The following is a 16,104-nucleotide window of genomic DNA, read 5'->3' on the forward strand; positions in this document are numbered from 1 at the left end:
TAGGTTTATAAAGGTATTCATTATTTAACTTGTTCTGATCAGGATGATCTGGAGAGTGTGTGAAAAGCTAATCATTTATTGATCAAATGGGATTTTAGAAATGTCTGTATGAATATTATGCAGAGCACTCCTTTACAATGCTCTGGGATACTTGGCTTTTTTACAGCTTGTTCCTTTTCTCAGCATTTCTTGACGGAGGCAGAGACATGCTCTGACATGCATGCCTACATGTTTTTACTGTATGTGACCACTAGCCACACATACACAGCATGTGAAGCTTAACACTTTACAAGTACCATTTGGCATGACTGCATATGCATACCCTAACGCTATTCTTTTGGCTTCTTGAGTACAAACACTTACGGTATTGGGTCTCCATTCATGCAGCGAGTCCCAAAGCCAGGCTTGTTCACCATGGTTTCCACCACCTTAGACACCTCCACATTATCTGGCCCATCATTGCTGTAAATATTGGCGGATATAATCAATACGAATACAAATTCAAACATTTCAGTGTGCAATATGGTTTTCAGTTTCATCTCACACAGCAGGTGCACAACCGTTAGATCCTATAGCATCAGTCAAACAAACCAAAAAGTGTAATTTGGCTCTGACATAAGCACAAAAAAAACCCTTTTGGTACATCTGTGGCACAACTGTCCTCTTTAGAATGTGGAATTACCCATAGAGACGTTGAAAATGGAAACGCTAATCATCGTCTTCGTGGTCATGATCAGTAATCGCTTCACATCTATCAGTCCATTGGACCATCATGGAGTCTATCTTAAACAGCTGAATCGATTTACAGAATGACCTGTGCAGCCTTGATACAATCTCAATGTTTGATATGTGCATCTTTAAGGTTCTGTGTTGTGTCGATACCACACATTCCCTTCCATAAGAGAAGACCGTCAGTCAATAAGAGCTGAGTTCACAGAAGAGTGAGGCATTCTGACTCCTCTACTGTGGCTTTGACTTCTGTCACAGTTGACAGCAAGGATTATTTGAGATTATGGGCCCTGAAATATCAAACCAGACAAATGATTTCAATTAAGTGTGTGATATGTCTACTCATGTATGGGACAAAATGCATTGTCACCATTAGTTAGGGTTTTCCCAAGTATTCTAATCTGTCTTCCATCACAATTGGTTAGGATATTACACGTTTTATAATCTGTCTCCCTTCACAAACGATTAACATTTTCAAATCATCTAATCTGTCTTCCACATTGGCAGCGCACAGGAGTTTAGATGATCATTAATCTTAAACGTATCTTGACATCAGAGAAGGCCTGAGAGGAAATGACGTGCATCAGGGAATGTTGTGCATTTCAAGTAAATACTCAATGGCAATGCAGCATGCAACCTCAATCAGTGAGAGAGAACTCTTTGAGTTAGCTAGCTCTTTTCTTTGACAGTACAGAGATTCACACTTTCTCTCCGTGGTCTGAGTCCAGCTCTGTCCTCATGAGTGTGCAAGCACGTTCCGATATGAGCCTGTTCAACATTCTGTGTACAGTAGCGGCTCTTCACAGCCTTTCATTATTATCCGAGTGTCCTGTGCATATCTACGCCCCGTGTCTCAGTTAAACAATCTTCCCCTTCCAATTTCATTCTCATTACTAACCACACACATTCTGCCCTTTATCTTAAAGGTACCGTGGGAGTTAAAGCACAGTGTTTCATAAAGACCAATGTGATGGCCTTCTGCCAGCAGTGGCCACAGCCCAGCCAGCCATTTGGATTAATACAGTGTTCACTGTCTCACTTAGAGGCGTCTCCATGAAGGTCACACGGTCACTTCCTTGGCCACCAGTGAGCGCAATTGAAGTGGCCCGATTGTAAAAATGGATTATGTGCAGCCATCTGTTTTACAATTAACAATGGCTGGGTTACCACATTATTCGAGATAATAAAACTATTGGACAGTTCCAAAATGAAGACTTGTGCATATACACAGAAACAGTGGAACTAATGAATAGTTAGTTCATCTAGTCAAACATCACAGAAGACAGAACTGAGACAACATTAGAAGAAAGTCAAATGAAGGCTACCGTATATTACAGGAGTAACCCCTTTAAAGAATAAACCAAAGAGTATTATTCAGTGTGAATATTACCAGAAATACAGAGGGTAACTTCCAACATTATTGCCACAGTTGTACATTATACAATAGTGAGCTTCAACCCCTAAATTGCGTCAATCATTATCTTCAATCAGTCTCAGCTGAAATGGATCATTGGCATGCATGATGTATATGATGCTGCAATTCTCCTCTGAATGAACTGTTGAGATAAAAAGGCACAGTACTTTTCATCACGCTGTCATCATCAGGCAGGATGCTTTAAAGTCACTTAAGAAAAAAGACAATATTTACCAATTGGCCAAAGGGAATGTCAGAAAAATGAAGAACACTCCAGTTTAACAATGCATCATACAAGAACCATTCCAAGGAATTCCCAAGAAAACCAAATCAGCAGTTCAAGTTTAGTCACAAGAGACTATGTGACAAAGTAGGATTTAATTCCTGCTTGTCCCATGCTGCATTGTGTTAACATTAAGAAGATAACGTACACTGAGATATGTTATCACAGTATCATGTAAAGGTCTTGTCAGTCTTTTTAAAACACCATCGACATTGTATGGGTAGATAAGTGTCTTCCAAGGTGTTGTTTTCTGGGTTTTTGGTAGTACATGGCTGTTGCTCTGCTAGATGGTTGTTGGTAAGTGCTCATGACAACTCTTTGCACACCATGCACTGGACAAACATGCAGTAATAATAGTGGTAGAAGCAGTAACAGTGAATAAACTGGGTTTGACTGTTTCAGCACCATGCAGAGAGAACGAGACGTGAATGTTTTAGCACCGTGGACAGTGATTCTATTGCATCTTTGGCAGTAGAAGAAGAAAAGCACAACGTTGCACTTTTAGACAAAGCTGTAATTTTCTGAAACAAAAGTACATAAATACGTCAACAAAAAAAGTGCTAGGATAGTATCACAAATAATCAGTTTCAGGTAACAGTGCATTGTGTCTTGACATCATCAAAGTGGATTCCTACAAAGTGCTGCCAGGGGAAATGAAACACCTGCAGGGTGTATGAGCAACGACAGCTTCATGTCAAAGGAACATAGTATGAATATGGTGTCAAGATTAGTTTGATGGTTTGGACAGATGCTGTAACGATTGATGCATATTAGAATTCAACTTTTTCTAGCACCTTTGTTGTTACAGAGAAGGAAGAACAATGTTGCAGCAATTTTGAGATAACTACTGTGAATATGGAGAGATGTTCAGTATCAAATAATGTTAAAAAAGATGGTGAAGAAATACATCCATGTCTTTGTTATGTGGTCATTATTATGCGTTATACTTCATAAGGCGATATTGTATTAAGAAAAAGGCATTTACAGTGGTGCACATCACAATCTGTGTTGTTTTTATCTTGTGTCCTCATCCTTTGCAATAACTCAAGTGTGTACTCAGTGGGCGTTGAAGTCGACCAAGGCCGTGCTTTGTCACCAAGTGTGTGTCTTCTCAATGACAGAGTGGCAAGCTGCCACCAAGGAGGGGACACTGTCCAGATTGATGACCTCAGCAGTGCAAAAATCCCTTGGTGATCAAACAGCCTGAGCAGCTCTGTGACATCTTTTCTCTTTGATTCTCTGTCGTCAGAGCTTGACTTGCTTACAGCGTATTGTTCATCTACTCGTGCTACTAAAACTAGGCAGCTCTTCTTCAAAATTATTCACGCCCTCTCTGCCTCTGATAACAGCAAACATAACTTTCTATTAGAATTTTTCCCTGGAAAAATCTTGTTGCCTCTGGGTAATTACATTATTTGGTGTATTACACCATTCAGCAATATTAAAATTAAAAAGAAAGTATTGAAAATGGTTGTTAACATTCACAACTAAATTAAAACCAGTGCTGAATTGGGTCAGAATGCCATAATTAACTAGAACAAACAAAACTGACAATTACATACGATGCTATATCATGATGTGGTTACCTGTAAAAGGTGGTTTGAGGCAGATCATACATCCAGGGTTGCAGCTCCAGACTCGGGTATTCAGTGAATGGTGGGACGATGAGCGAGAAGATCAGAGACAGGCACACAAAAACAGCAGGCAGGACCACCTAGGAGGATGGCAGCAATGTGAAAAACTGCGTAAGACATTTATCCTGCCACATCTGCACTCGTCTGAAGTAAAATGTGACAGAAGTCACGAAATACACAAGACATTTCAATAAAACCACGCACATTTTTCAGGGAAGTAATTTCCAAACCGGTTGATTTCATATACACCTATACCACATGAACAAAACAGTACTAACGAGTAAAAACAAAAAGCAGCTGAACGCGACGAACAAAATTGAACAATTTGACTGAAATACTTTCAGCTTAAAGGCTGAAAGCTTTTTTTTTCATTTTAAGAGCTTTTTAATTACAACATACATTGACATAATTATGGGTGATAATATTAAAGGTGGCCTTCTTAATAAGAAAAAAAAAAAATGTCTACACGGGTGGTACAGATGTTTATCTGTGCACTGGAGGCACAACAGCACAAGATTCAATGTTAGATCAATTTCATCACTCCCCTACCCGAGTCCCCTCACTGTCATTATGTGCTACAAAATGACTGATGCAAAACACAATAACGCCGGCCGCTGTGATAATGTGTGCACATTAATATGCTCGACACCCACTTGTTTGGGCTCTTCTGCACGCTTTATGAGTTTGATTAAACACTTCCAACACTGCCACCATCATCTGGCCACTCAGATATAATTAGTTTCTCAACATTCTCTTGTCTTTTGCATGTTTTTTCTTTTCTTTAAGCAGGCGCTGCCCCCCCCCCCCCCCCCCCCCCCCCCAATCCAATCCTCTTTTCTCCGTCATGTAATTCTCTTTCCATTTCATTGTTAGAGCTGACAAAAAGGTCAGTGGGAAAAATGCAAGCTATCTTTAATGTTTAATCACTTGTAGGTTGGAGCGCGCTCGGCAGCAGGGGGAGGTTTTGCGTACACTTGATTAATTGCAGGGCATGCAATTTGCCAGGCCAATTCAAGATGCTACAATTGAAAATCCTAAATTTACTGCATGGAGCTACGGCCATGGAAATGTGCTTGGAAGAAAGATAAAGAGCGGCAATGAGAGTGAAAAGCTTAATGGCAGACGGCAAGAGAAAGAACTATTCTTTTTCTGTTGCTCTCTCTCTCTCTCTCTTTCTCTCTCAACAGTAATTGCAGGTGACAGCTGGTATTTCTGCCATTGAGAGAAATCTGCAAAAAAAACAGGGAGAGGTTATTATGCTCACTAAGCCAAGGCACTCCGATGAACAATGTATGCGTTTAGCGCATTCTCAAATTCAGTGGGAAGTTAAAGAGGAGGACGGGATTATATGCAAACTGGGTATAAACACCAAAACACAATTAAGATGTGTTTTATTTCCTGCAAAGTCCAATGGCTCATTAGACGAAGTTAGTTTCCCCAACAAACATTTATGTCTTCCCTATTTCATTTGTGAATTCAATGCCGCAGCTTGCGTTACAAGTGCATAATAGCACTGAATACTTTCACTGACGTGTTAATGTTTCCTTTTCTCAGTGTTCAGATAAAACAGAACAAATAGTTGGTAAACCTATTGTTTTCGGGTAAACGCAAATAATACAGAAACTTGAACAAATGAACGCTTAAAGAGCCATGCTGTAGCCATAATTAGATTAAAAAACAGCATACATTTTGAATTACAAAATGTAAATCATCTGCAGCCCTACAGCAAGGTAGCTGCAGCTGGGAGAGGTTGTTGTAGTCAGTTCAGTTTGAGCTCCAAACAGCGGAACCCTTCAGCTCATTCACCGTAACACAACCACTAACTGCTTCTCCCTGATTCTGACATTGCCAGCACTCCAACGTCCCTAACTTTCATCCCCATAAATCACTGCTTTTGTGTTACATGCCATAATCTCTTTTATATCCCCCTAACCGCTTGTATTCGAGGAGATTACCTCACCACACAATCATATCTGCTGACAATGAGAGCTGTTGACATGATGGGGGGAAAAAAAAACCTTTCGCCAAATGAATAAAGAGGGAGAGGTAGGAGGTGCGCCCTTGCAGACAATGTGCACCTTTGTACATGCACACTCACACGCTTATCCTGCCATCCTGCTCCGCTTCCCCACTAAAGAGGGACGTCCAAGATTGACAGTGACTAATGGGGATTGGTACTGCAGCAAATTAGAAGAAGAACCCATACACCTCAGAAAGGTGAAACATTGCTCTCTGTCTTTCTCTTTCTCTCTCCCACACACACACACACACACACACACACACACACACACACACACACACACACACACACACAACAGCAGCACAAAGGAGTGAGCTTTTTCAGTTATGATAATTTCAGCATCATGGCAGCTGTCATAACTGACGGCATTACAAGATATTCACAAACAAACTATGAATCAAGATGGCCGACTTGTCAATACAATTTAAGTCACAACACACTTTTTAGAACTTGGGGGACAAAAATCACTTAAGTCCTTTGGAAATTGCTACTTACCAAAATTGGTTTTGACTTGTTTAAATTATGCCTGTTTATTGGTTTTGACTTTTGAAATGATGTTTGTGAGGAGCAAAATGATATAGACGTCTACTTAATAGGCTAATAGCAGTCTGTCATCTCCTGTAATTGTTAAGCGATCACATTTAATACAGAGCTAACGAAAACACATGATTAGCACACAGTGAAATGAAGGAAAAACAAATCATGTGTGTCACTTTGCCTTTCTGGTGGCAATCACAGCGATCAGGTGAAACTGGAGGTACTCTAACTGAAGCCAGCAAAAACACCTTTCATCAACTCACTGTACGATGTATGAACAGTTTCCTGCCCACACCAGGCATGACTCCGTGTCAACATGCAAAGGTGAGACCTCATGAATTGACCATATTTGGGATTAAACTATTCTGGTCCCAGCTATCGACACTTTTCTGCTCACAGAAAGTGATTTATGAAAACCAAAGAGCACAATCTCCCCCACAACAGCAGGAAATGTTGCTCATGCCGTCTCCAGCCTCTGTGGTCCCTCAAGTATTCCTTTGGGAGTAATGATGATTATTGGATGTGCAGTTCACTGATGATACTACATCATTCTTGGTGCTGCTCTTCACATTTTTCAAACTTTTTCCTTTTCTATATACTACCCTCTTTGTCGAATTGCTTCTCACATAACTTAAATTCCACAACTATTGAGTAAATCAAGATGGATGACATGGCTTTTCCCTGAAGATCTTAAATGAGCTTACTCTGTCATATTTGTCATTAACTGATTTCGAAAGGCAACATGTAATTCATACGGTCCTACCTTGATCCTCCCATGCAACCCTCCTTGTATAACCCTTCAATTCATCAATATGACAGACTGAGGCCATTACCTGGGCAATGAGTCCCTTGCGGCTCCTTCGGGCGTGGTGGAAGCGCTTGATAAAAAGCGCCAGGAACTGCCTCCTGATCAGCTCCCATCCGGTGATGACCGTGGATCCCTTCCCACCGACACTGGCGTTCTTCTTTAAGTCTGCAGTGGACATTAACACACTATGTTATTTATCATTAATGCATATGTAAAATGCCTGTAAAGCACACACTAATGGGCTGATGAAATATAACTTAAGTATTAAAGCTGTCAGCTGCACTAGCTCATTCCACAGTGTAGCAGCTATTTTTCTTTAATAGATCATGATTTTGGAAATGGAAATTGGGCATTACTAAAGAGGAAAAGGGTGATAAACAAGAGCTTTGTAGACACCTTGGTTTTATGTCTCACATTCTCCAAGAATATCTTTGCTAAAAAAAAAAGGAGAAAACTATCTTGCCACAGTAGACATTAAGAGAATAAAGCATACTCTGATTGAAAACCGTTTTCATGACGAAGACATTGTATGAAAGTGAATTTCTTTCATTAGGTCAAAATTGAAAAACGGAAGAGACAGGTTAGATAATGTTGTATGGATTGGAAAGAAATTATGTTCGAACATTCTGGAGACAGCCCTTGTTTATTCCCTCTTTTCAGAAAGGCCACTGAGGTGTAACAGTCAAATTGAAGCCAAAGTAAATTAGTTATTAACTGAAGAATGAAAGGCGTATGGAAAACAGACATTTGCTAGCATAATAAAACTATGACTGTTCTGTAGAAAGGACAAAGTACAGTACCTACCTTCCACTTTACTTGTGAACCTTTCCTTTAATTCTGCATGAGAAACAGAAAGAAACAAGCCTCAAGCAGGAACAGTTCATTTTAAGTTTCTATTTGAAATAGCATCCATAGATATTAGTATTACTCAACTTTCTGCTTTGAGTAAATTCACAAATGTTTAATTGAGCTTCCGTCATTAAAAAAATAACTGCAAGAATAATTCGGAGAGACTTGCCACTCATTCCAGAGACTTGCTCTGATTTCATGTGGACGCTGGCGATGCTGTTCCGCTTGGATGTGCGTGAGCTTCTTTTGCAGTCTCTCACCAACAGCTCCTTTGTTGCTGTGGGAATACAAATAAGATATGTTGTTTTGGCCTGACCCAATTTAGGGTTATAAATAACAATAAGAATAGCTACCTGCCCTGCAAGATGCCGTATTGTTCCATGTAATAGCAAAAAAAACAACCACGTGTTTTAGGAACGTGAGGAAATGGGTTTTTAGATTAAAATGAAAAGGGAAGTTGCTTGCTGATGGATGGAATATTTATCCACTGAGATCCATCAATGAGAAATAAGAACTGATTGGTAAACACAATATAATTCTGTATAAGTATGAATGCAATGTGAATGTACAGGGGTAAGAAAAGCACTTAAAAAATGACTTTACTCTTTGAAATAGATAGCAAATAGCTGCAAACATTGCCACAAAGTCTGCCAGTCACCTGTTGTTTACGTTCACTACATGATAAGTTCCATTTGTTCATGTACAGCATTTCTTGTATTCATTTTTGAGACAGTTGCTTTTAGCATATTAAATGCTATTTTCAATTTGACTGACGTAACTGCAAATGAAATGGCCTCTCTGGGGCGAGGTTAGTTGGTTGGAGGCAAAACTATTGGAGAATCATCAAGAATATGTTCAAGGGTTCAGGTGGAATTAGCTGGCAGACGTGACGCATCATAGTCTATCACATTAAGCTGTGGTGGTTCTGGAACAGCGGCATGAACTTATTTCCTCATGACAGACATAAAATACAATGTTTTAAACAGTTATGAACATTACCAACATTTTACCAGTTTGTTCATAAGCTACATCAGTTATACATTATACGGTTTATCCCCCTAACATGTGATAGCATGCAAACATATTGCCACCTTACCTGGTATTTCTGCATCCACTCCAGAATCTTCTGCCACTTTAAGAAATATCTGTGAAATGAAGAAATGACGTATTTCTATACTTTCTCAAGGGAGCCACAGTGTGTTTCCTGTCACCTTATAAGCATGCACACAAGCAGGGAAACTAATGATACAGCAGTAGATGAGCTTAACTAAGCTGTTATTATAGTTTGTTTTTCTGTTACACTTAAAAGCAAACTCATAATGTATTAAACAAGTGAACAAAGATTTGATACAGATGCCTGTTACACTGTCACGTTTCTGCTTAGAATAAGATCAGGGTTGAGCATCCACGGAGACGCCAACCTTTGCTTGAGCACCTGCCAATTGGCCTCTTTAAGAGAAGTGCCCTCCTTGACATCGTTTATTAATTCAGGCCATATGTCAAAAATAAATAAATCTCCATGTTTGAGAAAAATTTCCAAGTGACCTTTCGATATTTTATTCTGCTGTGCGTGTTAAGCCCCGTTTCAACATCTGCCCTCTAAAAAGTCTCTGAACACCTCTGGCAAAGACGACAAAATTTGTACTGCATGTGATTTTATGTGGACATCAGTCAAAAACATAAAATCTAACTACTGACATCATAAAACAGTCAAAGAGTCCTTTAAGAGAATATTTATAACAATAACCAGGAACAATTGTATTATATGACCGACTTCCATGAAACATCCCATTTGTCAGCCCTTGTATATTAGTTCCTTAAATAGAAAATCACTGCGTATTTCAATTGAAGTGTAGTTGGACTTCAAAGAAAACATGGATGGATGAAATAACCTTGTCGTGTCTGAATTGTAGAAGTGCAAAAGGAATTATTTAGATTGCCTGCAGGCCATGAGTGTCTGATTCATGTCTGAGTTACACGAAGAGTATTAACCAACAGTCACTCAGCTTTATGATCCAAGATAAGTCTGGATGGCAAAATTCTGCGTGAGTCATATGAAAAAATAAGACCGTGGACTGTATGCGTAGCGACTGCAAGTAAAACTTCAATCACATGTCGTGTAGAAGTGCTTTGAGTGGTCGGTAGACTAGAAAGGTGCTATACAAATACAGGTCCATTTACATTCAACACAAGCAGAATCAGACCAGGGCGTATTTCACCGTTTTTTCTGAGTAAGCCGCCACTTGGGTGTGTTTTCCCACTGTATTTTCCTGGTGTAACTACTTACAACACTAATAACATTCCCACCAGCTAAATACCTCTGCTAATTGAATCCATGCTCTACTTTATAACCACCGTGGTCATGTCAGAGCAAGCGACTTATAGGCCTACTTGTTTCTGACTGCGAGTAACCCCGACCATGCGGTGCTTTTCAGCTGCAGATTTAGTGATTTGGGGGCCATTGTCTTGCTTTACTTTTTACCCTTTCTATTATTCGCAATGTTAAACTTGGCAGTGGTTGTAGAAAAAGACTACTCAAAAATGTCTTTCTGAAGTAAAACTATTAAATATTTATAGTAAAACTATTAATACTTCACAGTATCTTTCAGTTTCAAGTACAGAGTGAAAGAGAGGTGTTATCAGCACAACGCACTAAAATGTACTTAAAGTGTGTTTCAGGTGGAGCTTTCCATTCTAATATGATGCTGGTTAGTTTAATGAATAATAATGCATCATATTGTAATTGTTATATTCTGTGAGTCAATCTGAATCTGAGTTGACAGTTGACTTGCATTACAGTACGTATTTTGGGGTAAAGTGATTTAGAATAGTAACACTATACTTTTCGTATTTTCTGACCGAAAGTTGCTAGTTTTGTAGTTGCTTGTTCTACTGCATGACGGCATTTTAAAGGGTGAGGAGAAGCAGTTCAAATAGTAAGTATAGTATAAAGCGTAATTGCATCGATAACAAAAAAAAAGACAGAAAAGAAAAAACAAGGGCAGTGTTGTCAGTATGTGAACTTTCATGCTCCTGTGTGTATGTAGGCAGCCGCTCTATATGTGTGCATGCGTTTATCTGTAGCTAAGTTGTCAATCCCACGCTTAGTGTACCTCCTCCAGCGTGGTGTCAGAGATGCCATAGCTGGTCAGGCTGAGGTCAGCCATGGCCAGGTCAAGCCCTTGGAACAGCAGAGCAAAGGTCCCATCTCTAGCTCCACCATAAGGCAGGACGTAGGTGATCTCCTGACCGATGCTCTCCAAGAAGACTGCCTCAGGGACATGGCGCCGCACAATTTGATCCACAGCTGCCAAATCTGCTGGATGAAGAGCTGTAAAATTACACACTAAACAAAACTCCAAAAGATGATAAAAAAAAAAACCGCACGCACACAAACAACAGATATTTCTACCCCTCCTTTCATCTCTCCTTCATCCTTTTTAGTGAAGTTGTTTGTTAGATTCATTTAACGGACAGAGGATTCAAGAGCAACCACCACTATTGGCTGCAAAAGAATGCAGTGACTGACAGCAACTTTGAACGTTTCTAAACCCAATGTTGATGCAAACTTATATTTAAAAAAAAAGGAACCAAAAATATTTTCATATTAAAAGAAATGTATGTAATGTATGGAGATCATAGCATACCTGATGCTGTGACCTTTAAACATACTGAAACAGATTAGTGGACATAATTCTCCTGTCTCATCCATTCTGAAGCGGGGTCTTACTGAGAATCAATCAGGACAGTGTTGCAGAACGCATCGCATCCATTATCGATCCAGAACCTCTCATACATAATTACTGCAGCTTAACAACCAACGGCTTGGTGCTTTATGAAGAAGCAAATGGATCTGCCTCACACATCACACTGAATTATTTGTGAAAATGAGTGTGTGTTTCTGTCTTGTTTACCGGTGTGTGCTGTAATAAAGAGAAATGTGCTGTCATTTGTGGAAATGTGATTATTATAATGGGATTTTCTATCTTATTTTTAACCATCATGTGTATAATCATTTTGAAGGTATGAGCATTGATTTCCCATCCATAATAAACAGGAACCTGTCTAAGGTTTTTCTTCTGATCATGTTTTGCATTCGTACTTTTGTCTACTTGATCAAGGCTAGAAAAATGATCAAAACAAATCAAATCACCAGCATCACATGTTCTATGCTGGCCTGTACCTGTTCCGCTTCTGCTGTGTATCTACATTGTATTATTCTAACACGAGTCAATTCAGAAGAAGATGAAGTGAGATTAGGGAAAATCAGACCTGATCATTTACCTAACACATCTAACTGTACGGTCAATGAATAATTGGTAAATAACTTGTATGAGGATTTTGGCTGGTAACTGTTTTGAAGTGTTGTGCAAAATCCCCAACAGTTATAATTCCATTTACCCTCCAACATTACTGTAGAGCACAGGGAAAAGTAAATGTGTTTTATTTAGAAATGTAAAGATAACTAAAGGAGAAATATTTCAGAATCCTAGACTTTAAACCTGCAATAAGATTTTTTTTCCAGGCCACTTGGGGCAGTGTAAACAAGTTATAAACACGACTTTGACATATCATCTCTTTTTTGCTGAATCGGCTAGCTTGTTAAAAAAAAAAAATAGTTGCTTATTTATACATCCAGCAGAAACATCATCATTCATTTTGAGTTGTCTCCGGCCACCTGATGAATGGAAGTCCATTATTCACTCTCCTGTTAGCTCTGTTTTCACTCTCCACCAACTACCTAGGTTAATATCTGGCTCTTTAGCTACAACATGCTTTTGATCAAGCACATCATTCTATTGCAGGGCATTTGTCATACTTTCAGAATATTATGGTCAATGCCCATCATTTTCCATATTGTCTCCTATTGTTTTTCTGCAGTCACACAGCTTTCCAAACTCCTTCTCTATCACTAAAACTCTTACCTTCCTAATTGTGTACCTACCATTTTACTGGGACATTAAAGTGCACTCTACCAGTAGTTAGAACGTTTCAGCAACATCTAAAGGCAGCAGCTACTTTACTACTCCGGTCGGTTTGATATTGAAAAGGTGAAAAAGAAACCTATGAGCAAATGAATCTTCAGATCACACATGGACTAGAGGTTTTATGGTTATCGTTTACCTGCTTTGGAACTCTTCCCAGACTCTTGTTGTTTTAAGGAAGGCTGCCGTGTAGCTGAGCTATTACAGTACCTTAATCGGTGTGTGTTATGGTAACTTACACATTTTACTGGAGGTGTGATATGGAGACCAAATAGATAATGACAGAAGTGTTCAGTTTTGGATGAAATATTTCAACAAATTATCACACAATTTGTTGTTCAAATGGATGTTGTGCCAACAGTATAACATTTTGATAAAGCATAGAATTACAGGTAAGGTTAGGCGCCAATCCTAAAATACGACTGACGGATAACAGAGAGAAACGTTTCTACCTGAGGGATCAGATTCGTCCCAGCTCTGGCTGCCGAAGCCATCATCCAGGCTGCTGTTCCTCGAAGGACAGTCTTCCTCCTGTTAATCAGAATTGGATTAAAAGAGTCTTATGCATTACCACTTAGAATGATGAACAGCGCCTCCCTGACAACTCCTTTCATACATTAGTGTAATAATGGATGCCATTCATGACTTTCTATTTAATTGCCCTAAAGAAAACTGTGTGCATGAGACATTGTGGCCGACTGGTAATGCAACAATCTTTTCAGTCTAAGACAATACACCCAAAGGAAAATTACATTTTAATTCCAACAAAGGTTGAATAAACCTCACTGCGAGAACTTTATGACATTCATTAAATGGAGTTTAATCACACTAAATGAGGGCAGGACAATCAAACTTTGTCCAGCTCTGTTGCAGAGTTATATTGGCTGTGTAATTGCAAAATCTTCCACTGAATTACAAAGTCGTCACCTAGAAAAGGGGGGTTCTGTTCTACCTTGCCCACAAAGGTGTTTGCATGTTTATTTCTTTATTTCAAACAAATGACTCCGCTCACCTCAAAGAGACTGCAGACTAATGGTAATTGCTCTAGCCCTGCTGGCATCAGTGCATCTTGTTCATTTGCTCCTATTGATTAAAACTAAGTGTGCGAGGCACCGTTGGCGAGAAATAGCGAGAATCACCCCTCTCCCCGGTGACAATTAGTATCATCCAGCACATAGGCGTTTGCCAATTCTCATGCTGGGAGAGACTAAACACAGATCATTATAGGGGGAGGGCAGCAAGGGAGAAGGAGAGCACTCAGGAAAGTGGTGAGAGGGAGCCATGTTCAATAACAGACGAGAGATACGTTACTGTTGTGCCAATGGGGCTTGCAGATGAAGTTCTTTTCTTGATACGTGAAGCCAAAAAGAATGATCCACTTCCAATCACAGCAGTTTTATGTGAAGTTATTTCAGTGGGGATAAAACAGAAGGGTAATTGCGTGGTCAGGCAATGGCCCTAATCTCCAAATGTGTTATCTGGAAATAATGAGATCACACAGCCATGTGCACTGGGGAAATATCCTTGACAAAAATAATGTTGTTTTTTACTTTGAAGAATATTGTGTTTTTTTTGTCACCCTCTTTTTTTTTTAAATGTAGGTCCCATCAGCTCATTAGTAACCAGTAACTACATATGCTTTCTGTTCGTACCTTTTTGGCTTGATGGCGTATGATACCGTCACGCTGAGCTGTCATCTTCTCAGTCCCGTCTCGGACCAGAGTGAGGTAGTAGCCGCTGCCAAACCGTTTCTTTAGGAAGAGTGAGGAGCCACAGCAGCGCATCTTGCCGTTGGAGATGATGGCAATGCGATCCCCTAAGATGTCTGCCTCATCCATGTGGTGTGTAGACAAAATGATGGTGCGACCTGAAGAGAGACAGAAAGAGAGGCTCATTAGAGTGCTTGGTGTTCTGGAGTAGTGTCTACGTTTGTGGTGTGAGTCATAGTCATGAAGTAAAGTATAAACACACTGGATTGCAAATATGAAAAAAACTGGAAATTTAAAAAAAATAAATAGCACTTCTGAAGGATTTTTCTCTTTAGAAATTGTTTGTTTTGACAACTGTCGTTACGAAAAGGATGCCTGACACGAAATGTTGCCACAGTTCAAAAGTGTTCAAAATCAAGCCAATATCACAATCTGTCTCTGCGTGGTAGCCACTTATCTCCTCGTTGCCAATTCCACAGTGGTTTTTTTTACACAACAAAAGGAAACTCCAGAGGAGTGTGTGAGCATGAATCTGGGACTAAATCAGAATTATGATAAAGGCCACGCTAAGACTACTTTCCAGGCCACATTATATTTCATCTCTCTCTCTTGATTTGAGAGGCATCAAACTGAGCACAATTGCAATGACAACTACAGCATTCACTGCAAGGTTATTCACAGGTGTTCTAATCCGTTAACCTAACGCTGTACCACATACCACATATTAATTATCACATACCCCAGAAATCAGAAAAACAGTACCAGAGCTGTAATGAAGTAACAGCATGGTCATGTCTCTGCACTCGGCATGAAAGCAGTATCACAGAGTACTGGGTAACTTTTGATCCAGTCAATTTTAAAGCAGAAAAAACATTTAACCCGATGCTTTTATCACTAAGTGACAAAGACAGGGACGTGCTGAGAAGTCAGTAACTGTGAAAACAATGTTAAATCAAGAGAATTACATTTCTTTTTACAGATAACAAGGCCAAAAGCGTCAACAAATGCTAATTATAGATGATTTTTTTTTTTTAGCCACGCTGGTGGCATGGCTCTGTAGATGGCAATGCCGGCCTGTTGGACGGCTGATAAGTCCACCACTGTGGTCCAGGTTAAAGTATGCTAATTATGCTATG

At 39.6% G+C, this 16,104-nt stretch overlaps 1 protein-coding gene across 1 annotated transcript in view; it reads right to left on the bottom strand.

Moving 5' to 3' along the window:
* The window catches only part of LOC137874604 (phospholipid-transporting ATPase ABCA1-like), a 133,540-nt gene that overhangs the window by 61,206 nt on the left and 56,230 nt on the right, over positions 1-16,104 (bottom strand). Inside the window, exons 23-31 of the mRNA XM_068713375.1 lie at positions 14,912-15,126; positions 13,712-13,790; positions 11,388-11,590; positions 9,371-9,419; positions 8,444-8,551; positions 8,230-8,262; positions 7,451-7,590; positions 4,013-4,140; positions 364-462 (exon numbers count right to left, since the gene is read on the bottom strand). Coding sequence (XP_068569476.1) covers positions 364-462; positions 4,013-4,140; positions 7,451-7,590; positions 8,230-8,262; positions 8,444-8,551; positions 9,371-9,419; positions 11,388-11,590; positions 13,712-13,790; positions 14,912-15,126 — 1,054 coding nt within the window. The remainder of the gene's footprint in view (positions 1-363; positions 463-4,012; positions 4,141-7,450; positions 7,591-8,229; positions 8,263-8,443; positions 8,552-9,370; positions 9,420-11,387; positions 11,591-13,711; positions 13,791-14,911; positions 15,127-16,104) is intronic.

The sequence above is a fragment of the Cebidichthys violaceus genome, unplaced genomic scaffold (genome assembly GCF_023349555.1).
Source record: "Cebidichthys violaceus isolate CVI_PGR_0920_01 unplaced genomic scaffold, fCebVio1.0.p SCAF_19, whole genome shotgun sequence".
Taxonomy (NCBI): Eukaryota; Metazoa; Chordata; class Actinopteri; order Perciformes; family Stichaeidae; genus Cebidichthys; species Cebidichthys violaceus.